The sequence below is a fragment of the Puccinia triticina genome, chromosome 10A (genome assembly GCF_026914185.1).
Source record: "Puccinia triticina chromosome 10A, complete sequence".
Lineage (NCBI taxonomy): Eukaryota > Fungi > Basidiomycota > Pucciniomycetes > Pucciniales > Pucciniaceae > Puccinia > Puccinia triticina.
Window position 1 is genome coordinate 2470814 of NC_070567.1, and position 25041 is coordinate 2495854.

The 25041-nt window shown below is 45.7% G+C and overlaps 1 protein-coding gene across 1 annotated transcript; it reads right to left on the bottom strand.

Annotated features, from left to right (window-relative positions):
- Positions 1-351: 351 nt before the first annotated feature.
- PtA15_10A252 (uncharacterized protein) lies at positions 352-1769 on the bottom strand (the record flags this gene model as incomplete). Its single annotated transcript, XM_053160410.1, has 4 exons — positions 352-516; positions 591-1088; positions 1198-1367; positions 1433-1769. The coding sequence occupies 4 exons, from the start codon at positions 1767-1769 to the stop codon at positions 352-354; spliced, it is 1170 nt and encodes a 389-aa protein (XP_053024387.1).
- Positions 1770-25041: the final 23272 nt, after the last annotated feature.

Consider the following 25041-nt stretch of genomic DNA (forward strand, 5'->3'; position numbering starts at 1 on the left):
TCCTTCATTGACCAAGCTAATGGCTCCAATCAGCTCCAAAGCAGTAGGAGCAACGACGACGGCCTTAGTCAAGAGATGGTGCGGGACCAATCCTAGTGCAGCTCGCAGTCCTGATCAACAAAGATGTGTTCACTGAGATGCTTGATCCAGGTCGGTAAACTGAAGCTGTGTGCTGAACAGCATCAACCTTGATGGGGACTTTCTTGTCAGCCAAGGGAATGGGGGAATGGAGGAAGCAAAAGAAGCCAGTGAGTGCCTCACGGGCTCGGTCGGATTGACCAGTGTGTTATCGCCGAAAAACAAGGTCACTGAGAGCATTGACTTTGGCAAGGAGATTCTGAGGGAGGGTAGTTAAAGCCATTCAAGCAAGGCAGCTTCTCTCATCAAGACCCCAGAGAGAAAATTGGCAAGATTGATCTCGGGTTTGGCAGGGGCCCAATTACTACCAGCGGTGGTAGTGGTTTGGGCGAGATCTTTGCGACAACAGTACTGCTGAGCAGCAAGTGTGGAGAGGAGCTTGTATTTGAATGTGGATGTGTAGAGAGGTTCTTCGGGTCTTTGATTGGCTTGAATTGAAGTTGTTGAAGTACTTGCTGTGGATGTGAGGGATGCGGACTGGGGAGGGGTGCGAAGAGGGCCACGCTGGATACAGGTGGAGCTGACCTGGGCCGTCGGCCTGCGAAGGGGTCTGTGAGGTTGCCCAAGTTGGTCAGAGGTAGCCGTTCAATTGATTGAGGTAGAGGTGAGGGGCTGAATCCTGATTGGGTGTTGGGTGGGTGATGGGCTGAGAGAGCGGTCCGGAGAAGATCATTGTTGGGATTGGGGCTAGGATCTTTTGGCCCAGCAGAAGTATTGGGCGGCGGCTCGCAATGGTTGAGCGGCTGGCCAAGAACTTGCTGCTGGTGTGGCTTGGAGACGGAGGGATGTGCAACTGAGAGTGTGAGAAGAATGGCGGCCAAGCAGACATGCCAATGGATGGGCCGGCTGAGAGTACGCATGTCGAAGGACTGGGACTTGGTAGACGGGCCTGTGTTGCCACCGAGTGGTGGGCGGCTGGCAGTAAGGCGCTGGGCGAGTCGCAGGCTCAGCTGCACAACATATGAGTAGACTTTTTCTCAATCCCCGCGTTCGCTGAGCGGGATTTGCCGGGCTTTTCTACCCAACCCGGGATGGACTGGAGGATATGTATTAGAAGACGTGATGGTTGAGGGGGAAGGCAGATGGCAGATGGCGTGCGGACCAAGGGCATTCAAGACTTTTGCCGGGATATTGGGAGAGCGCATCCAGAAAGTTGGTGCTGATACTAGAGGGAACCGGGAACAATAAGTCACTTGAGCTGATGAGCTTGACTGTCTGGGGCAACAGATCTGCAGATGGATTGGGGTGGTCAGTTGAGATGATGATGGGAAGGGCGGGGAGAGGAGGAGGGTACTGAGGCAAGTGCATGGAGGATGAGCTGCTTGAGGAAGGCTCAATTGTGCTCGGATATATTGGGCTGATGGTTGGCGGTCTTTGTGAGGCTGGTCTGGCCGTTGTAGGAGTCCCGGGTGAAGTTCTTGAGGTAGATGCCGGCGGTGTGAGGCGGGCATCAGCTGATTGTCAGAGGAGACGAATGATAAAAGTGTGCCAAGGAAGCCCGGGCTTGCGTGAAGTCCGTTGAGGCCGGTTTTGGCCTGGTGGCGGGTGGTGAGCTTGCGCAAGATCTCGTCCAGTTTCTCCTCGATGAGCACGCACAGAGGTTGAAAGCTTTCAGGAGTGAACTTCTCCATCTGTAATCTAACAACAGCAATAATTAATAAAACCATCATGGGGCATTGAATGAACAACTTACTATCAATCATAGGTGGAGTTGTACGTCAAGGCAAGCGGTAAACCAGATCTGGTAGACGTTTTCCGCAATTGCTGCAAAGGACAAGAAGTAACCAAGGTTCATGACCAACCCCTTGTATTTATTGGTGGACTTGTGGAGGATCTGGAGGCAACCAAGGCTGGGACTTGAAGAAATGACTCCAAAATCAACAGGGAGTCAAAGGAGGTAGGCCCCAGGTGATTGCTTTTTCCCTTACCGTTCTAACATACACAAAGAAAACAAAATAAAATCTTGATAAGTGCATGGTGGTGAAGAAGAGAGGAAAACCATACAGAAGATATTTAAAACGAACTCGGCACTCTTATCTTGGGATTCCATTGGTTCCTGTGAGCGAGGCTGCATCTACCAGACCAAGATTGCGTCAACATAAAGCGTGGTTGTATTGACCAAGACCAAGTTTGCATTGAGCAAAAGTGATATTGTGTCAACCAGGTGCAAGGTTGAGTCGTGCAACACCGTTTAAATAGTGCACACACCGATCCTAAAGCGGCCAAGGCCGTTTTGAGTCAACCATTGCGTCGCTGATGGCCAACACAACATCACATTGGCCCATGTTGAGTCGGGGGGCCTTTGCGCCAGTTTACAGCCTGGTTGACACAGCATTGGCTGAGGGTTGCCTTCCGGCGATGTTACATCGCCAGAGGGCCTTTTCAAATTGGACCGCGCCAATGTAATATCTGCCATCGCCAAAGTAACATTGCAAGACAGTTACATCAGACGCTTGCACCAATGTAGCATTGGTTCAAAACATCCGACGTAAGCGCGCATGGAGCCATCCAATACAATCATGTTGGCAGTGATTATGTACCTTTACTGACCACAAAACTTCCAAATGTAGAAGCTACAGTCTGATTGCCAGAGGGCCGTTTCAAATCGGACTGCGCCGATGTAATGTCTGCCATCGCCAAAGTAACATCGCAAGACAGTTACATCAGACGCTTGCACCAATGTAGCATTGGTTCAAAACATCCAACGTAAGCAAGCATGGAGCCATCCAATACAATCATGTTGGCAGTGATTATGTACCTTTACTGACCACAAAACTTCCAAATGTAGAAGCTACAGTCTGATCAGTTCCCAAATATCACCACTTTGGTAGTTTCTTGGTGTTTCTGCCACGAAAAACCTCATCCCAATGTGGGAATCCTTTTGCCATATGGTTACCAAACTGTCTAGAGGGCCCCAAAGCTTCATTATGTACCTTTACTGACCACAAAACGTCCAAATGTAGCAGCTACAGTCTGATCAGTTCCCAAATATCACTACTTTGACAGTTTCTTGGTGTTTCTGCCATTATATCTCATCTCAGCGTGGGAATCCTTCTGTCATGTGGTTATCAAGATTTTTAGTGGCCCCCAAAGATTCATTATGTACCTTTAATCACCACAAAACCCCCAAATGTAGAAGCTACAGTCTGATCAGTTCCGAAATATCACTACTTTGGTGGTTTCTTGGTGTTTCTGCCACTATACCTCATCCCAGTGTGGGAATTCTTCTGCCATATGGTTACCAAAATGTTTTCATGCCCCAAAAGTTTCATTACGTACCTTTACTGACCACAAAACCCCCCAATGTAGCAGCTACAGTCTGATCAGTTCCCAAATATCACTAATTTGGTGGTTTTAGGTGTTTCTGCCACTATATCTCATCCCAGCGTGGGAATCCTTCAGCCATAGGGTTAAAAAAATGTCTAGAGGCCTCCAAAGTTTCATTATGTACCTTTACTGACCACAAAACTTCCAAATGTAGCAGCTACAGTCTGATCAGTTCCCAAATATCACTACTTTGGTAGTTTCTTGGTGTTTCTGCCACTCTATCTCATCCCAGCGTGGGAATCCTTCTGCCATATGGTTACTAAAATGTTTAGAGGCCCCCAGAAGTTCATTATGTACCTTTAATCACCACAAAACCCCCAAATGCAGAAGCTACAGTCTGATGAGTCCTCAAATATCACTACACTGGTAGTTTCTTGGTGTTTCTGCCACTATATCTCATCCCAGTGTGGGAATTCTTCTGCCATATGGTTACCAAAATGTTTAAAAGGCCCCAAAGTTTTATTAAGTACATTTATTGACCACAATAACCACAAATGTAGCAGCTACAGTCTGATCGGTTCCCAAATATCACCACTTTGGTAGTTTCTTGGTGTTTCTGCCACAAAAAACCTCATCCCAGTGTGGGAATCCTTTTGCCATATGGTTACCAAAATGTCTAGAGGGCCGCAAAGCTTCATTATGTACCTTTACTGACCACAAAACTTCCAAATGTAGAAGCTACAGTCTGATCAGTTCCCAAATATCACTACTTTGGTAGTTTCTTGGTGTTTCTGCCACTCTATCTCATCCCAGCATGGGAATCCTTCTGCCATATGGTTACTAAAATGTTTAGAGGCCCCCAAAGAATCATTATGTACCTTCAATCACCACAAAACCCCCAAATGCAGAAGCTACAGTCTGATCAGTTCCCAAATATCACTACTTTGGTAGTTTCTTGGTGTTTCTGCCACTATATCTCATCCCAGTGTGGGAATCCTTCTGCCATATGGTTACTAAAATGTCTAGAGGTCTCCACAGCTTCATTATGTACCTTTACTGACCACCAAACCCCCAAATGTAGAAGCTACAATCTGATCAGTTCCCAAATATCACTAATTTTGTGGTTTCTTGGTGTTTCTGCGACTATATCTCATCCCAGCGTGGGAATCCTTCTGCCATAGGGTTGAAAAAATGTGAAGAGGCCTCCAAAGTTTCATTAAGTACTTTTACTGACCACAAAACTTCCAAATGTAGCAGCTACAGTCTGATCAGTTCCCAAACATCACTACTTTGGTAGTTTTTTGGTGTTTTTGCCACTATATTTCATCCCAGCGTGGGAATCCTTCCGCCATATGGTTACTAAAATGTTTAGAGGCCCCCAAAAATTTATTATGTACCTTTACTGACCACAAAACTTCCAAATGTAGCAGCTGCAGTCTGATCAGTTCCCAAATATCACTACTTTGGTAGTTTCTTGGTGTTTCTGCCACTATACCTCATCCCAGTGTGGGAATTCTTCTGCCATATGGTTACCAAAATGTCCAGAGGCCCTCAAAGCTTCATCACGCACCTTTACTGACCACAAAACTTCCAAGTGTAGCAGCTACAGTCTGATCAGTTCCCAAATATTACCCCTTTGACAGTTTCTTGGTGTTTCTGCCATTATATCTCATCTCAGCGTGGGAATCCTTCTGCCATATGGTTATCAAGATGTATAGAGGCCCCCAAAGATTCATTATGTACCTTTAATCACCACAAAACCCCCAAATGTAGAAGCTACAGTCTGATCAGTTCCCAAATATCACTCCTTTGGTAGTTTCTTGGTGTTTCTGCCGCTATATCTCATCCCAGCATGGGAATCCTTCTGCCATATTGTTACCAAAATGTTGAGAGGCCCCCAAAGATTAATTATGTATCTTTAATCACCTGACCACAAAACCCCCAAATGTAGCAGCTACAGTCTGATCAGTTTCCAAATATCACTACTTTGGTAGTTTCTTGGTGTTTCTGCCACTATATCTCATCCCAGCGTGGAAAACCTTCTGCAATATGGTTACCAAAATGTTTAAAAGGCCCCAAAGTTTCCTTATGTACATTTATTGACCACAAAACCACAAATGTAGCAGCTACAGTCTGATCAGCTCCCAAATATCACTACTTTGGTAGTTTCTTGGTGTTTCTGCCACTATATCTCATCCCAGGGTGGGAATCCTTCTGCCATATGGTTACAAAAATGTTTAGAGGCCCCCAAAGATACATTATGTACCTTTACTGACCACAAAACTCCCAAATGTAGCAGCTACAGTCTGACCAGTTCCCAAACATCACTACTTTGGTAGTTTGTTGGTGTTTCTGCCACTTTATATCATCCCATGGTGAGAATTCTTCTGCCATATGGTTACCAAAATTTTTGAAGGCCCCAACAGTTTCATTATGTACCTTTACTGACCACAAAACTTCCAAATGTAGCAGCTACAGTCTGATCAGTTCCCAAATATCACTACTTTGGTAGTTTCTTGGTGTTTCTGCCACTATATCTCATTGCAGCGTGGGAATTCTTCCGCCATATGGTTACCAAAATGTTTGCAAGCCCCTGGTCAGTGAAGGTAAATGAAGAATCTTTGGGGGCCTGTAAACATTTTGGTAACTATATGGCAGAAGGATTCCCACGCTGGGATGGGATATGGTGGCAGAAACACCAAGAAACTACCAAAGTAGTGATATTTTGAAACCGGTCAGATTGTGGCTGCTACATTGGGGGGTTTTGTGGTCAGTAAAGGTATGTAATGAAACTTTGGGGGCATGAAAACATTTTGGTAACCATATGGCAGAAGAATTCCCACACTGAGATGAGATATAGTGGCAGAAACACCAAGAAACTACCAAAGTCGTGATATTTGGGAACTGATCAGACTGTAGCTTCTACATTTGGGGGTTTTGTGGTGATTAAAGATACATAACGAATCTTTGGGGGCCTTTAAACATTTTGGTAACCATATGGCAGAAGGATTCCCATGCTGGGATTAGATATGGTGGCAGAAACACCAAGAAACTATTAAAGTAGTGATATTTGGGAACTGATCAGACTGTAGCTTCTACATTTTGGGGTTTTGTGGTCAGTAAAGGTACATAATGAATCTTTGGGGGCCTCCAAACATTTTGGTAACCATATGGCAGAATGATTCCCACCCTGGGATGAGATATAGTGACAGAAACACCAAGCAACTGCAAAAGTAGTGATATTTGGGAACTGATCAGACTGTAGCTGCTACATTTGGAGGCTTTGTGGTCAGTAAAGGTACATAATGAAACTTCGGGGGCCTATAAACATTTTGGTAACCATGTGGCAGAATGATTCCCAGGCTGGGACAAGAAGTAGTGGCAGAAACAGCAAGAAACTACCAAAGTAGTGATATTTGAAAACTGGTCAGACTGTGGCTGCTACATTGGGGGTTTTTGTGGTCAGTAAAGGTACGTAATGAAACCTTGGTGGCATGAAAAGATTTTGGTAATAATATTGCAGAAGAATTCCCACGCTGGGATGAGATATAGTGGCAGAAACACTAAGAACCTACCAAAGTAGTGATATTTGGAAACTGATCAAACTGTAGCTGCTACGTTTAGGTGTTTTGTGGTCAGTAAAGGTGCATAATGAAACTTTGGGCGCTTTTCAACATTTTTGTAACAATATCTTGCAAGATTTACTGCGCTGGGATGGGATACAGTGGCAGAAACATCAACAAACAACCACAGTAGTGATATTTGGCAACTGATTAGATTGTAGCTGCTGCATAATGGATGTGACCCCAAACACAATATTTCTGGGTTTTCTATGCAGAACACTTGTTCAACAAAATTTCATGTGGAAATGTTGCTCATTAATCTGTGGTTGACAAAAAATAGATAAAAAAAAGAACCTGACACAAATATGCTAACCCATGGTAAACTAATTTCAAAAAGGCCTTCTATGCATGTAGCACTTCAAGTATGATGTGCAATATCTTCAGGAAGATAAACCAACCAAATTAACAATGTGTGCAGGATGGTATCATGAGAGAGGTCAGGGGTCAATGCTTTTCCTTTTTTAAAAAAAAGTAGATTTGGAGACTTCTGATAACATCAATTGTTGAAGCAAAAAAAAAAAGAAAAAAAAATTGAGACCCCTCAGCCACCCTGGATTAATCCTAAAACTTGCAATGTCTTTTTTTCATGAAGAATTGAATGGACAGAGACCGGATCCGCAGGGGGAGGTCTCCTAGGTCCAAGCACGCGAAGGAGGGCGCCTGGGCCAGGCCGGGGGAGTCAAGGCTAGATTATGAGTCATTAGGTTCAAGACCGGGCCCATGCGCCAGTCACAACAACCTTCATAATCTAGCTCCTTGAGACTTGCCTGTCCCCGCACAAAGACTCCTCCCAAGCTCTCTCCATCATCTCTCTGAAACTCATTGGCTCTGCACCGGCAGTTTCCTTTTTTTTTTTAAAAAAAAAAAAACACTACTATCTTTGATTTTTCTCAGTTATCACATTCAAATTCAAAAGTTACCGTAGAAGGACATGGTTGAAGAAATGGTCAAACGAACAAACAAGAGAATCAACAGGACACCTGAGGCCGCGATAGCAGGACCGATTACCGGCAGAGCTGAGTCTGAAGAGCAAGGCTTACCAATACCTACCAATGAGGGGATAGGCGAGCCGTCCATCATAGTACAGGAGAACTTGAGTCGTTAGTTCTCCTAGAGAATATTCATGCAACCTAAGTGGATGGTTAGCGCTGATACATACGTTTTTATTCTACGGCATTCATCGCGTTATTTAAGGAGAAGCACCCATTGGGAAAGAGACCACGTTGTCACATGACACAGACAGTGAAGATAGCTTCAAAGGTTAGCCACTCTCAAAGTTGCTGAGATGGTCTATCATATGCAATATAATCAATTGTAAATTGTTCAATATGATGTTGATAAAATATTGGATCATAATTTGCTTGATGAATCGTAATTTGCTCAATTGCATCTAGAAATCCCTAACCCGTTAAAGGACGGTCAAGATCGAGACACGGCGTCCAGACACAGATCCATCTTATTGAACTTGCCATTGATCGTCGAACCAGGAGCAGTTACAGTTACGGAGCCTCCTAAGGAAACCAATGTTAATGGGGGTACTGGGACGATATTAGAGGCTTCCAAGACCGTCAACGTATCAGGTTCAATCTCAGATAAATCTGTTCAAGACAAAACCAATTGTCAGGAGGTCTGGGACAGAGCAACGGAGGCCTTTGAGAGGGGTGATAAGAAATCGACGGACTTCTTTTTAAGGCTCTATGGGAAGATGGGCGACACGACATCTCTGTTGGCACCGGGCAAGCCGGACATAATTAGATCCTCTTTGAGCGACGCGATAAACCCGGCTGTTAACGTAGCTAAAAGACCGGCAGATAAAACGACCATAGTGTTCATCAAGGAGTCCCTGCCTAATCATTTTGATGTAGGGTTTACTCCATACTTTGACCAAAATATCAGAGAATTCAGAGGTCCGATTCTGTTGACCATTTTTGACAAAAACTGGCAACGTGATGCAATTCACTACTACACTAATAGAAGAACTAGAGGTGACAAAAAAGATGAAAATTACATTGGGTTCAAGTATCCGAATGAATGGACGCAAACCTTAAGCAAGTGGACAACCAATCATTGTAAATTCTACATACCTTTTAAGGATATGTATGGCTACACCAAGTTCGCCAACTGGATCTTGTTGCATAAGGAAAACGTCAATAAGATTGTTGGCGAAGAAGTATTCATGACGGCTTTCAGATATGATATGATTGTTTGCCAGAATGTGTTTTCCTATCAGGTCACGACTAAATTGGGCAAGATCTCAGCGTTTGATATTTCAATTTTTAGAGAAGAAGTTAAACGTGAAGCGTGGAGAATCACTTTAACGCTAGGCGAAAAAACGAAGAGACCAATAACCCTTATGCTATTGGTGGCAAGAAATTTGGTTACGATCCAAATACGGGCAAGCAGCGTGTGAAAGAAAATAAAGCAGTTGATGATCAAGCAAAACTGGAGTCTAGTTCAGGACGCGGTAGAGGGGGCTATAGAGGAAGAGGCGAGAGATGGGGCCAGGACAGGAGAAATTCAGATTACGGCGGCTATCGCGACTACAACAATGATGATTCGTACAATAAGCAACAAAGAGATCACGGATACTCAGACAATCAGTATCAGAGGGGCGGCAATTACGGAGGTCATCAAGGTGGTCACAATCAAGAGAGAGGTGGCTATAGAGACCAAGGTCCCTCGCGGGGCTTTAAGAAGAAGGATAACTCCTCTTCAGCTAAAGAGAAGGAAAATTAGTGGGCTTTCTTTCCCTGTTTCTTTGGCGTTGAGATCTGCTTGTCTTTGTGAAAACAATTCAGATCTGGTTACTTTCATTCTTTACAAGAAGATGTTATGGTCAACTAATGACATAAGGTCCTAACTATTATGCTTTTCACTTCATTTTCTTTATTTTATGAATATTCATTTTTGCGAACTTGCATCTGCGTAATTTTAGCTCATCAAGGACCCAATCCTTAACCTACACTTCAGAAACCAGTGCCGGGTGTGTGTCACAATTGCCAAACGCGGCAATCTTGCCAACTAAAATCAGGTGTGAGATGAATTTGCGCGAGTGGGAAATCACATTAAGGGATAATCATTTGCTCCCAGAATACAAAGACGTGCTACAAGGCTTTGCTTCTGGTTTTGATCAAGGTATCCCGGATCATGATTTAGGTGCACTAGATTGCTTTACTCCCGATAATCACACATCTTCCGAGAAAGCAAGACCTAAAATTGAGGAATCCATTGCTAAAGAATTAAGGGCCAAAAAAATGTCTGGCCCCTTCACTAAAGAACAAATGATAAATGCTTTTGGTTTTTTCAGATCTAATCCCTTAGGAGCAGTGGTGAACGGTGACAGAGCAATTTGTCCGATTAACGACTTATCTTACCCTAGGAACAACCCGCTAGTTCCGTCCGTAAACTTGTTTGTAAACAAAGTGGATTTTGAAACCACGTGGGACGACTTTAATTGGGTGTCAAACAAGAATCTCGTCCAGCGCTACAGTTGGCGCTTTTTGATTGGGAAAAAGCTTACCGGCAGATTCCAACAAGGATACAGCAATGGAGGTATTTGACGGTAAAGGAATTTGATGGGAATTTTCCAGTTGACAAGCGGATCACCTTTGGTGGAGTAGAAGGATGCGGATCCTTTGGTTGACCGGCAGACACTTGGAAGCATGTGATGATGAATCTATTGGAGCTAGTAACAATCTTTTGTTGGGTTGACAATAATTTGTTTGTCAAAGTTCAAGGAGGTGGCGTAAGAATGGAGGAAGTTGTCAAAAAATCTTCCAAACTAGGCATCCTGACAAATAAAACTAAATATTTGCCGTTCAGCAATGAGAAAAAATTCATTGGCTTCGTTTGGAATGGAGTGGAAAAGACAGTACACCTACTGGATGGGAAGATCAAAAAGTGCCTAGACCAGATTGAGCCATACTTAGTGAGAGGGGGACGGTTTGACTACAAAGACGTCGAAATTCTGGTTGGGCGCCTTAATCATGTGTCTTACATCTTACCCCATTTACGATGCCACCTGAACTCTCTGTACAGGTGGCTGATGTCTTGGCAATACAGGAGAGCGCTCTGCGATACCCCACCAGACGTCTGCGCCAACTTGGAGGTATGGAGATCAACTTTACAAAGCTTTGAGCACACTAGGATAATCAATTACCGACCTCCTCTTGATATTGGGTGGGTAGGCGATGCTTTGACGTCCTTTGGGATCGGTGTACTGGTGGGGAAGCATTGGGCGCAATTCAAGCTCCACAACCCTAGTGACGGTGTGACTCAAATATCGTATCTGGAAACAGTCACGATTTGCCTTGGGCTCCTGATGGTCCTGCAACTGCGCAACCAGCGGGGTAAATCCTTAGTAGTATGGACCAATAATACAACAACTGAAAACGGAATCAATAATAGGAAATCACAAGACATACCCTTGAATGGGGAGTGGATCATGATTCAAAAGATCCTGATTAAGGAGGGGGTGGAAATAGTTGCAAAGAGAGTATCATTGAAAGATAATAAAACAGACGCCTTGTCGCAAGGGGTGCGGTCAGGCCAGGCGGTGAAACACCAGCTGATTGTCCCTATTCCAGGTGACCTGAAACACTTGTTGTCACAGATAGTCTTTTTGATTTAAATATCACCGCTGTCCTGCCTCTATTCCCATGTATTCCCTCACCTGCTTGTGCTTCTCCCGCGATGAAAGCAACTTCATTTATTTTTACTGATTTCACTTCCTCGGGACATACACTTCAAGAAACCTCAGAATTAGATGTCCTAGCACTGCAAGGCTGGGAGACAAATACCCTCCGCAGCTATAACTCGGCTGTTAGAAAGTTCCTCTCCTTCAAGAGGGAGACCAGCGTCGAGCACTTTGAACTTCCGGCTACTGAGACAGACATCTACCAATTCTGTGTGTGGGCAGGAAAAAAGGTGGCTACCACCGACACTCACGAGATCTGCTTGGCGACGCTGGAGAAGTACCTTCATGGCTTAAAAACTTGGCACCTTTACCACAACGCAGTGTACCCACCGGTTTGCGAGAAGAAGATGAAGCTGATTCTGAAAAGCTTGGCAAAACGTGACGTCCTCCGCGCTGAACAAGAGAAAAAGAAGGCAGTAATGATCTACAACCTTATCGGGTTAGCCGAAGAACTGTTGACAGGAGACAAATTCAACAAGGCACTTTTGGATCTGTGTTTGGTGGCCTTCTGGGGCCTAGCAAGGCTAGGCAAAGTCACATACCCTGTGAGATTGGGAGCACCGACACTGGACGGAGGGATAAGGAAATCTGATGTAATTTTTGCGGGAGACGGACCAACGGTGGATATTTCCCTACGCTTTACAAAGACATCCGGCCCAAAAGAGGTTCAACACTTACGGTTGACGGCGACAGCGAATCTGCTTTGCCCACTAGAGGCGGTCAAGAGGCGGCTGGCCACGGGAAAATTGGACGACGAATCCCTGTTTGGTTTCCAGTCAGCATCCGGTAGGATCAACCTGACCAAGAATGCGACCGTGGCCCGCCTAACTCAGGTATGGGCAAAACTAGGCCGGGTCGGAATTTCAGGGCATTCTTTCAGGGTTGGAGGTGCCTCAATTAGGAACGCGCTTGGCGTGGACATCGCGACCATCTGCGCGCTGGGCCGATGGAAATCAACTTTTGACATGCTTTACATTTGGCCCCACTCGGCAAACGACCTAGCCAGATCTCTTGCAGCTTTAGAATATTTAGACATGCAGAAGTAATCACATAATGGGACTCATTGTTCTCTTCTTGAGTACCAATCTGGTGTTCCGGGAGGATTGAGGGTTGAAGTTTGGGGGTTCGGCAGGCTCAGGCTTCTCCCTGAGTTAGGGGCATAGCCCAAACCCCTCTCCACTTTGGCCAAGGGCAGCCACTCCCACTCTTTCCTCTTTGCTTCAGGAGGAGGGTTGTCGAGTTGCGTCACTACCCACCTAGGGGCTCCTTCCTAGCAGGTCGCGACGCCCCACAGGTAGTGAGGCCTTAGTACACTCAAGACTCTCCACCGAGACCCGGACACCGGCCCCAGTGAAAACCTACCAACAGGAAGGGACCACTGAGACCTACGGGAAGACCATTTACTGCTACGGCTGCGGCTGCGGCAAAGGTCATCGCGGAAACCTGTGCAGAGAAGGACAAGTGGAGACGGCTTGGATGGTGTATGTAGAAATTTGTGAATTTTATCAGGCAAAAAAAAAAAAAGATTCCTGTGGCTTGAAGCAAAGACAGGGGGAAGGAAAGAGATTATAGAAAAGTATTAAGGAGACATGGAACACAGACAAAGTTATCAAGAGGAATAAAAAAAAATTGATCAATATAAATTGATCAATATACGCTATATTGATCAATATACAACACCGCAAATTCATCCATCTTGGTAGTGATTGCATCTTGAGGGTTTTTTTTTTTACAGTTGAACTTCACCATAAACAACAAACTCGGGTCCCATGGGGGAGTTAAGCGTTGCTCATTTCCAACCAGACCCTGGCGGCTGATTTTACAGGCGCTTGTGGTTCTATTAACTTTGTTCGTAATTCTTCCGTCTCTTGTCTAATTTTCTGCTTCTAAATCACCGCCCCTCACTCATTTCACCCACTTGAACCGTTTCTGTAGCATGGCGTCTCAAGGGTCTTTTCGTTTTGCAGTTGAACCTTTCCAGAAACGACGAAACTGATGTCCCGTGTTGTACAGTAGCGGTGTGCAAACTCCACTTTGGGAGTACGCGGGGTTCAAGAGGTGGACGTGGAGGCAATACAAGATTAAGGGTTTTCCCAGTCACAACAGATTAAGAGTCTTTGGTCTACCAACGGAGCTATCCATCGGCATTCAATTGTTGGCATCATCTGACCCGGTTTATGGTCAATACCCGTTGGGAACAACCTGAATTATTGGGACCATTACCTCCACCAACCTGCACAAAACGTCCAAAACAAACAAAGGCTTACAAGGCACTCCTCCGGCTTCCTCCATTACCTCCGTCTCCGGTTGAAGAGAAACTAGATCCTCTCAAACACAACCGCCCACCCTCCCCTTTCATTTCGGCTATATTGTACATCTTCTCTAAGACAATAACTTGACACATCAAAACCAACAAGTCAAATCCGGTCCCATTTCTACCCGGTCATCGAACTGTTCTGAATCCCTTGGGACTACCTATTACAGCCATCATACCAATACCTGAATATTGACCAACGGCAAACTATCCGAGGGGAACATCACCATCCTATTCTTTGTCGGAAACTTCTTCCACCATTTCAGAATTTGAATTAAATCCTTGACCAAATTTTCCTCCTATGTCATAGTCTGCAGCTATTGAAATATCACCCAGGAACAAGTTTCTCCAACAACCGAGCGTCTACAAGTCCGAAATCAAAAGACTCTCGGCAGACGGTTCCAACTTCAACAAGTGGAAGAGGGACTTGTCTTGGGTGATTCTACTGACACTTAATCATGCGGCTTTTTTCAACAAACGGGAGAACTACCAGAAGCTATTGGGTCAGGAAGAAACCTGTCTGTTATATCTCATCCAAATCACGGTTCACAATGAATTATCATTGCTTGTCAACCGATATACTAAAGGCACGGAGGCGTTTGATGCGGTTCAGGTCAACTTTCAAGGGACCATTCAATTCAGGCAAATGGAGCTCATGGATTGGCTTCTTGAATTCAGAATCACCGGTCCCACGACCGATCCGTCTCAGATTCAAGGACTGTTCAACAAGAGCTTTGATGTATTTACAGACCTCAAGAACGTTTAAGCAGGCCTCTCCCCTCTGGTCAAGAGTCTTTTCCTACAAGCGGTTGCTCCACCACCTTCGAGCATATCCCGCTCACAACTATTCCAAAATATATCCCTCCAGCTTGGCAAAAAGAAGGAAGTTACGGCTAGGGATATACAGACAATCATCACGTTGGCTTACGGTGAAAGCAGTCGTTTTGACTTGAGTCCGGCGCCCTCGGTGTTCCGATCATGCCAGACAATCAACAACGGAGGGTTTTCTCAGGGACAGAGACAGTCTAATCCACCAAACCATGTGCCTCCTCGTAACATGTTTCAGCCACAATCTAGACAACAACATCCAAACAATCAACCTCCCGCTAGAAACAGGAACATTGGTTGACCCGGCAACCCAACAGTTGAAGACATATCGGCGGCTATCAACAATATTCAACAAGGAAATCAAGGCACAAGCGACCCAACAATCTTTGAAGGGAAGCCGTGTTCTTATTTCGGTGTTTTGGGTCATTGGAGGTTGTCATGTCCAACCCTCCACATTGATGCCAAACTGCCGCCCCCCAACACCCAACTCAATGGTTGCCCCGCTTCCGGTTTTGCCCGTCAGGCAGCACCTTCGAACAACCCAAACACTTGTCCCAATCAGAATGTGGCGGTTCGATCGGCAGTGGGAGCGGATGCGACAGGTGCTGCCGGCGCAGGCATGGTTTTGGATTCTGGGGCGACCCATCACGTGAGCGGATCTTTCCATGATTTCTCTTTTCTAACGGCATTATGACCTCCCATGAGACTGAATCTGGCTTCCTCTACTGGCTTTATGACGGCGACTCATAGTGGACACCTGTGGATAACCAATGGGGATGGTACCCTAGCGGTCCCAAGGGTACTCTACAGCCCCAACATGACGGGAACTCTTCTTAGTCTTGGCCAACTCATTGATTCTGGCTTTTCCCCTTGTTTCTTACCAAATCACAATATTCTTTTGGTTTCCAATTTCTTTCACATCACGGCTTACTACGTCCGAAATCGTTTGTGGTTCATACTTCTAGATTCTATTCAACATCTATCTCCTTCAATAAATTCAGTCTCCACGATCCCTTCTACTCCATCAATTTCCCCCTCCTACAACTGGCACTGTAGGCTCGGACACGTCTCCAACAAAATAGTGAAAGAATTCTTACGTCGATTTGTACCGTCTTTTGATATCAAGTCTTGGAGCCCTTTTATTTGTGAATCATGCAAACAGTATAAAAGCAAGCGCCGGCGGAACCATCTACCTGAATCCATCCCCAAGGAAGAACGCTTAGATCTCTTAGTCACAGATGTACTCGGCCCTCTTGATCAAGACATTCACGGCAATCGGTTCTTATTAACTGTGAGGGACCATGTGACGACGTATTCTTTCGTTTTCCCTATGAAAAATTGTTCTGAGGTTCCTACAATTCTGACATCCCTTGTCAAGCGTTTACATCCTCATTTTCGGACTGCACCCAAGTACATCCGGTGCGACAATGCCAAGGAATATACGGTCAAACCTCTTGAGGATTTTCTTTCTTCTATTGGCTCCAAAATGATTTTCACGTCTTTTTATACTCCGGAACAAAATGGCAAAGCAGAGCGGCTAAACCAAACTCTTGGTGACATTGCTCGGACTACATTGGCTCATTCTCAATTGGCAATGAATCTGTGGTTGTACGCTTACAAATGCGCATGTTTTTTGATTAACCGGATCCCCAATTCATGATGCAAGACAACTCCTCTAGAGCTATGGTCTGATCAAAAACCAGAGGCTACTTCTTTTTACCCCTTTGGGACCAGGGCCTGCGTTCACATTCCCAAGGAACGACGCCGTAAACTGGATCAACAAGGTTGGACAGGATACCCGGTTGGATATCAGGACAATGAGCGCGGCTGGTTCTTTTGAAATCCTGTGACGCAAAAGATCATCAACTCAGAGTGTGCTGAGTTCATTGATTTCCAGGGCAAACCTATCATTTTATCTCCAATTAAGGATTCTAATCCCTCTTCTGTTCGTAGAGTGCTAACACTGGGTCAAGAGAAGACGTAAGAGATTTGCGACAGTCAGGATTCTCAACTGGATGATATTCAATCAATTTCAGATTCAGACATTCTGACAAACCTTCGAGAGGCGCTGCGGGGTCCCGCTGCGGGCAAGTGGAGGGAGGCTTGTTTAACTGAATGGAACCAGTTAGAGGAGATTGACACGTTTGATATTGAAGAGAAGGAATTGAAACATTCAATTGGCACCCGTTTTGTCTTTGACCTCAAACGGAATCCAGACGGTTCGGTCGCAAAACTCAAGGCTTGTTTTGTGGTACGGGGTTTCAAACAACGATTGGGGCGAGATGTGAAATCCACCTTTGCTCCTACGGCATCTCTCACAACGTTACGACTTCTCCTTGTTCTTGCAATAAAGAAATTGTTGGACGATCAATTCATTTGACATTACTGGTGCTTTTGTACACAGTCCAATCAACAAGACAATCTATGTCAATCCGCCCGTTGAATTGTTTCCCAGTCTAGCAGGCAAAGTTCTTAAACTCAAAAAGGCTCTCTACGGTACACGTCAAGCAAGCAGGTGTTGGTGGAAGCACTTCAAGGGATTACTACAACAGTAGGGTTTTGACTGCGATGAGGTAGAAGAGTGTTTGTATTGATATCGGAAAGGATCGTCCACTATAATCATCTGGCTTCATGTGGATGAGGGAATCGTTTTCGGCAACAACAATGCAGCTTTACAGATCTTCCAAGAGAATATGGAACAGAGTTTGCGTGTCAAATGGGACAATAAGCCGGACATGTTAGTGGGAATCAAGATGGAATACGAAGACAATGCAATCTATCTCAGCCAATTTTTTTTGACGGAACAGACGATTGCAAAGTTTCAAGACCAAGTTCAACAGATGATCATTCCAACTTAAATGCCGCTTTTGGGGTATACTTTGGTGACTTCCACGTTGTGGAACTACTCTTTGGGGGAATAGAGCTTAGAGAGGGATGAGTGCGTGAAAAGCTGCCTCTCAGATTGGGAGAGTAATATGGGACAAGAATAAGAGTATGGACTCTTAAAGAAAAGTGTGGCTGATGAAGTATTGAGAATAGTGCTTTCTAGACGAAATCAAGGGGGAAAATATACTGTAAAATATGTGGTAAAATAGGCTATGTAATTCTTATTCTGTGACCAGGGATGCAAAGTGACAATCTGATGGGGGACAAACAGAATGGGCCAAAAGACTCTACATTTATAGTGAGGGGACAACAGGTGGTTCTGAGACGAAGAGAAAGATGGGAACAGGGTACAAAAAGCCTCCAACAAGGTGACAAGGCAACAAAACAACAAGGCATCTACTACATGGCTTGGGATGACATAAGAGGAAAACAATAACCATGGCGCATCAGCCGCCATGCATCTGAGAAAGAGTTACGCCTTGCTGGAATATAGAGGAGTTAATTCTAGTGAACACTCAGGGTCCTTCCTAATAGTCTGGCTCTGTTTGATGGTGGACTTTCTCCCACTTTGAACCTGATTTTGTACATATTTTATTACCCATTGTGGAGGGCCATCCATGAAAGTGAATACTGAGAAGTTGAGGCGCCTTGTAGAGATGTTTCTAGGCTATTATGAAGTGTCTGTGGGCGTGGATTACATGTACCAGAGTGATTTCTAGAGGGCGTTTGGCGGTGATTCCTTCCTGGTGAGTGTCTGAGTGATGTAATAAGGTTTTGATTAGGCTCACCACAACGTCTGAGCCGGTCAATCCTACACTTTATCAATCTTTCATTGGTTTGCTTAATTACATTGCTCTGGGGTTGAGACCGGACCTTAGTTTTGCGGTTAATTATTTTTCAAGATTCAGTTCTAATCCGGAAGATTCACACTGGAACGCACTCAAACATCTGATTCAGTATCTAGCAACAACCAAAGCAAAACGGCTCAAGTTGGACTGTTGGGATAACAGCTTGGTCACTTGGCCCGACGCAAACTGGGGTGGGGAGTTTCAACGGTTGACGTTGGGTTTCATCATTACGTTTTGCGGGAGTCCGATTTCTTGGGGATCAAGACGTCAAAAGGTAGTAGCGACCTTGACATGTGCGGCCGAGTTCATTGCTCTAGGATCTTCCGTCGATTTCATCTTATTTCTCATTCCCATCCTTTCTTCTCTTGACATCAAACCCAACTTATCAATCAAGTGCAACAACCGGGCGGCTGTGCTAGTATCAGATGACAATGCTTCAAAAGGTTGGATGAAAAGTTTGGAGCAGAATTTTTTCTTTGTCAACAATGCTGTTTGTGAACACAAAATGAAACTGGATTGGGTTTCTACTTCTGACAACATTGCCGACTTTTTCACAAAATCACTCAAGGCAAATCTCCACTCAGCTGCAATGATGAAGATCTTCAAATAATCCTCAAATTTCCTAAAATGTTTTAGATTCTTATTTCCAATTTATTTTCAATCTTATCACTCTCCTCTCATTTTGTCATTTAATTCATACTCTAATCCTTGTGTTTGTTTCATTTTTTTCCCTTTTGATTGTTGTGGTGTGGAGTCTGAGGGGGTGTGTTGTAGAGTAGCGGTGTGCAAACTCCACTTTGGGAGTACGCGGGGTTCAAGAGGTGGACTTGGAGGCAATACAAGATTAAGGGTTTTCCTAGTCACAACATCCCGTTTGGGAGTTAATCTGTGCTTGTTTCCAACAAGACCCTGGCAGCTGATTTTAGAGGTGTTTGTGGTTGTATTAACATCTTGCAGGCGGGAGAACCTTGTGCGAGTGAAACAACCGTTCAGCAAGAAAGATTATAAAAGGGACCTTTCAACCGTTGAAGATCAAACCATCACCCACTCGAGTCATTCTTTAGCAATACGTCCAAAATATCATGTTGCCTTCACTCAGAAGCTCACTCTCTTTTCATAATCAAAATCACATTCAACCTCTCAAAACAGTAGATTCTGATGGCTTTGAACAGAGCTCCCAATCACCCGGTGCATATGACAAGTCTCTAAGAACCTCTTGCAGAAATTAGTACACATTGATTGATGTATTTGACTTATTACTGAAAATTGCTACAGTCCGTACCAGATAATGTTCGTGCAAACCAATATGGAAACGTCACCACCCAATCCTTTGTACAATGTGGCGGGCTCGACAGAACTGCACAGCGGGACTTCGAGCTTACACTGACGACTAACACAGCACTTGCTAACGTCCTAATTGCAAATACTTTGTATTACATGACTGGCAAGCTGATCGCGACCAACAATGGGAAGACGCCCATTGTCACTTACAACCAACATTTGGTCGCTCGCGTGAGGGATTTAGGCAAAGAAGGCTTTGACTTTTGCAACAAGGCTGGAATCCTTGGCCTTGGCATTGTAACGAAGCGGGAGGAAGTTGTCAATGGGAACAAGAGCCGTCTTGAGGTGAAGCTTGAACATAACAATTGGGATTCCCAAGTAGGTCCCAACCTACTTTCATTTGCCCTTCTGCTCAAAACCTTCAGGGTCAAGTACGTTGTTACAGGGTCAAAAAACTTCATCAAAACACATTCACTATACGTAATTGGTAGAGAGTGTGGAATCAGTGGAATTCTTGCCGACTTCAACGTTGAACAGAAGATGGCTGTTGTGCTTGTGAGTTAATAATTTGCAGCGATTTCAAGTGGCTGACTCCCGTTTCCCATCCAGGTAAACAATTGCAGTATCACATCCGGTGAGGAACTCTGGCCGGTGCTAGGCCGGCAACAGTTTGGGGAGGGGAATGGAAAAGAAAGTAAAACTAAGATGTATGCCCTCCGGGGTGATTGGCCAAAAAAAGAGCGCTGAGATTTGTGTAAGCGTGGGGTGAGGTTTGATTTTACAACGGCTGGAGATGCGCGTCGGCGGTTTTTTGTTGAGAGGAGAGAGCCGGGGATACTGCCGGCGGGGTGTGATCTAAACCAGAAAATTGGAGGAGATTGGTGTTGAGGGGATAAGCTCAGAAGACGTGTGAAAATGCGGGCAGACAAAGCGCCAAGACAATGACTTTAAACTTTGATGGAGAGCTGAAAATTATGGTTCAGAGTGGGTCCATGCCGCTCCAAAGCCTGAGTTCAAACTGAACTTAAACCTTGGAGCTTGTGACATCTAACAGACAGCTCATCACAACCTAGCGCGCACGCGCGCGCTACAAACAAGACAAGAAACAGAAAAAAAAAAAAGAAAAACCAACCCATCTCATCCAACAGCCTAACCAACGCGTGCAAAATGAAAGAGAAAAATAACAAGACTTAATGAAAAAGAAAATTAACAGGAAAAACAAAACCACCAAAACAGAAACAAGGAAAAGAAAGGAGGAAAGGAAGAAAACCTGAAACACCTTGAGGATGCGCGCCACACTGCGCCATTGAACCTTGAGGAAGCCTTGAGGGCTAAAACTTGAAGTCTTGATGTCTTGACTCTTGATGTCCTCTGGCGCGCGCCATGCGCGGCAAAAAAAAAGCTTCAGCTTCCGAGTGTACCAGATTGTCCACCACATCCACCCACGACTTGCAGTCTGTCCCTAGACTGCTTGTCCAATGCCCGTGCCTAAATAAAATCTAAGCCCTGAAAAGGAAAGTGAAAGAAACCAGGCGCGTACGCGGTGCTCACAAGCGTGGCAAGAAGTAGAGCTTTTGAAAATTGAGGTAGTAACTACCCGGGAGGTGCACACTTGGAGAGGAACTTACTTGTGGTCAGCAATGTCCTTGCAAGAGTAAAACCTCTTGACTTGATCCGCTGCAAAGCGCCTTTTTGAGTTCTGTCCCCTTGAGTTCCTTTAGCACGTAGGAGCCACCCGGCACCTGCTTCACGATTCGGTAGGGTCCATTCCAACAATGAGCAAACAAATGGCCCCATTGAACCTCCAGCGCCCAGTTGTACGCAAGGACTTGATCCCCTGGCTTGAGCAGTTCCCAAATCCGCAACATGTTCTTCTCCTCCCAATACCGTACAGATTCGCCCCTTGTGTCCATCATCTTCTTGTACGCAACTCCGCACGTCTCCTCACTGCGCTCCAATTGCAGGGAGCGCACGACTAACAGATCAGCGGTGTCTTGTACAGAATCCCAGTTGACCCCACGATAGGACTCAATTTCTAGATCCAAGGGAAGGACAGCCCGCTGGCCAAAGACAAGTTCGTAAGGGGAGTAGCCGGTGGTTTGCTTAGTCGAGATCCGGTTGGCAAACAAAACTAAAGGTAGAAATTTGCGGCAATTCTTGCCACTCTTGCCTGCCAACTTCACCAACGCCTCTTTAAGGGGTCTGTGGCCGCGCTCCACCATTCCTTGCCCCTCAGGGTAGCAGGGAGTGGATACACAATGCTGGCCAGGCAGAGCGCGTGGCATTGTGGCAAGCGCGCCCCCAAATTCCGAGCTGCCATCTGTTGAGTAAGCTTGAGCCAAACCATAACAAATAGTCCAATGTTCTTGCAAGAAAGCGGCCACCGCCTCTGAAGTCAAGTTGTTGAGGATTTTGGCTTTGACCCAACCGGAGAAATTGTCGCGCGCAACAATCAAGTACTTAGCGCCGCCAGCTTTTATGAGGGAGATTTGGACGAGCATCCAAATGGCCATTGGCCGGAAACTTGGACGATCGTCCAAGTGGGAAGGTTTGGAAACTTGGACGATCGTCCAACTGGGTAGGAATGGTGGTTTGGACAATTGTCCAAGTCCCAGGGGCCAAGGGTTGTGTGTCAAGTTCCGCAATACGTCCAGCAAAGAAACCGTTGGATGTTGTCAATCCCTTGTCACGCCCTGAGGTTAAAGCTTATGCATCAGTGGACGCCGATGAGAATGAGGGGGATACAACGGCATGATACCAGGGGTTCACTCACCCAATGATGGACTAAGGCCACTGAAATGGTTTCAATGTTCACGCCAAAGACCCCTGAAGGATTCGTCATTACTGCCACCAACGGTGGGCCGCTACGCTACATTTAGTCCGTAGTTCAGCGCAGCGTAGCGGATCTAAACTACAAATGACAGGGTTTTCCGTTAGCGGGCAGTGATTGCCCGCTACCGCTAACAGGCACCCCTTGAAGCTACAGGGCCTCTATCGCCGCTATCAGCGCTAGCAGTGCTATTCAACCGCTAAAAAAGCTGATAGTGCTGTTAGCGCCCGTTAGCGTAGCGCAGCGGCCCGTAGCGGGCGCTACAACTAACGGCAACGTGTCAGGAACTACGCAACGCTAAACTAGCGGATAGCGCACGCTACAGATAGTTTAGCGTAGCGGCCCACCATTGCTGCCACATGTCCTATGATATCCTTGGTGGGTAACACAAGTGTTTGAGGAGTGTTAGATTGGACAAGAAGTTGGTAGTGGAGCCTCGAAACCTCTCGGTACGGATTGATATGCGCGTCCTTCTCGTCCAGTTCCGCAAAGAGGGCCACATGTACCCATGTGGCGTTAGGAAACTGCTCAGAGGTGAAGATTGTTTGGATACTTCCAAACTGGTTCTTTCCTCCCAACCTAAAGTGAATGTAGGAGTTGCCTTTATGGTCCTTTTCAACAGTGTAATTCTTCTTTTGTGCATCCTTAAAGCTTGGCTGCAAGGTCACCAAAGGATTTAAAATTGTGGACGTGTTCGAATTCCTTTCCGATGCTTCGCGAATCCATTGGGACGATGAGTATGGAGGGTATTCGTTCAGATGATCTCGCCAGTTGGCATATATTTCACCTGGGAGCACTGTTTGAGAAACCGTTGGCCTTGTCCCCGCACTGACGCCACGAACGTTCCTATCAGTAAGCTCACTCAAGCGTTTAAATGTACTCCGCTGCATCCATCGGCGAAACAATGTCTTGCTCAAAACACCTGGATCCGGATCACAATATGTTAGTCAATTGCCACACATCCAGAATCAGAACCAAGTGAATTGCTGACCGGAATGATTATTGGTTTTGGCTTTCCCAAGGAGTCCGTTCAAGCGCTCCTGGGCCCATGCGGCATACAAAGCTGGTGGCCCAAAGCGTTCGATTACTTCCGGGAAATGTTGGAGAATATGGATGTTTGGCTTTGATGTAACTGTCGGCCAGCTCTCAAGCGTGTGCTTCCTGTACTGCTTGATTGCCTTGCGGATGGAGTTTAACTGTGCACTGGTGATCATCCGATGGTTCAACAGATGGATGATGTGAACGATTTTCACCAAGCTTTTGGCTAACACTTTATGATGATTGTTTTCCTCACAAAGGTCCCATAGAGGCAATAAGACGAGAGGGTAAAACACAGTGTACAAGATTCCCCATTCGGCTGCTTTCAGTGAACCTGCACTTGCGGCGCCTAATTTGAGAGGCAGGCGGTCAACCCACGACGGTAGGCAAGTTTGCTCAATAGCCCGCCAAACACACTCGAGTTCTTCAGGGAGCAAGCGCGGCGTCTGATCGTCTAACTGCCTCTCCGGCGTGCTTTCCTCCTTGTTGTGAGTGTCCGCTTTGCTCGCCAAGCTTCCCCCAAGAGAATGACGTGATGCTCGGGCAGATTCCTTGCGCGGATTTATGGTTGCTTGGCTTGAAACACTTCCTTTTTGGCTGGTGAGGCACGCTCGTAGGCTGTACTGATGAACTGTGGCGCCGGAAGCTTGTGTTCCTCGGGAAGAATTTCCTTGTGGGCGTGTTGCTGGAAGGTTGTCTGCACTTGTTGCGGCCAAAGCTAGAACATTTTCTGTTGTTAAGCGGCGTTTTGCTGGATGTTTGTCGTCTTCGGCGGGACGTTTTTTGCTCTGAGTTCTCCTTTCAAGTAACACCTCGAACACGGCCTCTTGTTTGCTTGTTTGAATTTTTCGCATCTTCTTCAGATCGGCCTCGAGCTTCTTCCCAGTAGCTGCCAACCCAAAGTACGAGAGAGAATGGTCTTTGAGCACGCCCAGCATTAAAGCATGCATAACATCAATACTAGAGTATTCCAGGGGCCTCCAGTATGGTAATTCGTTCAACAGGCTATAGCGGACACCTTTGTCTTTGACAATGGCATTCCTGCGCGTACTATCAGGGCTATCGAGCCATTTCCTAGCCCACTCAATGTGATCTTCATGATTCCGGGGAGGAAATTTTGACGGATCATAAACATTGATCTGCGGGCGAGTAAGCTTACACAAAGAACAGAACAGAGTGGCTGAATGAGACGCAAATCCGGCCACCTTTCTCAGTGCTGGGAGATCGGCTATCAATGGGAGTAGAACTGAGCGGATCGTTCTTCCACCGGGAAAGCGTGACGTTTGTTCAAA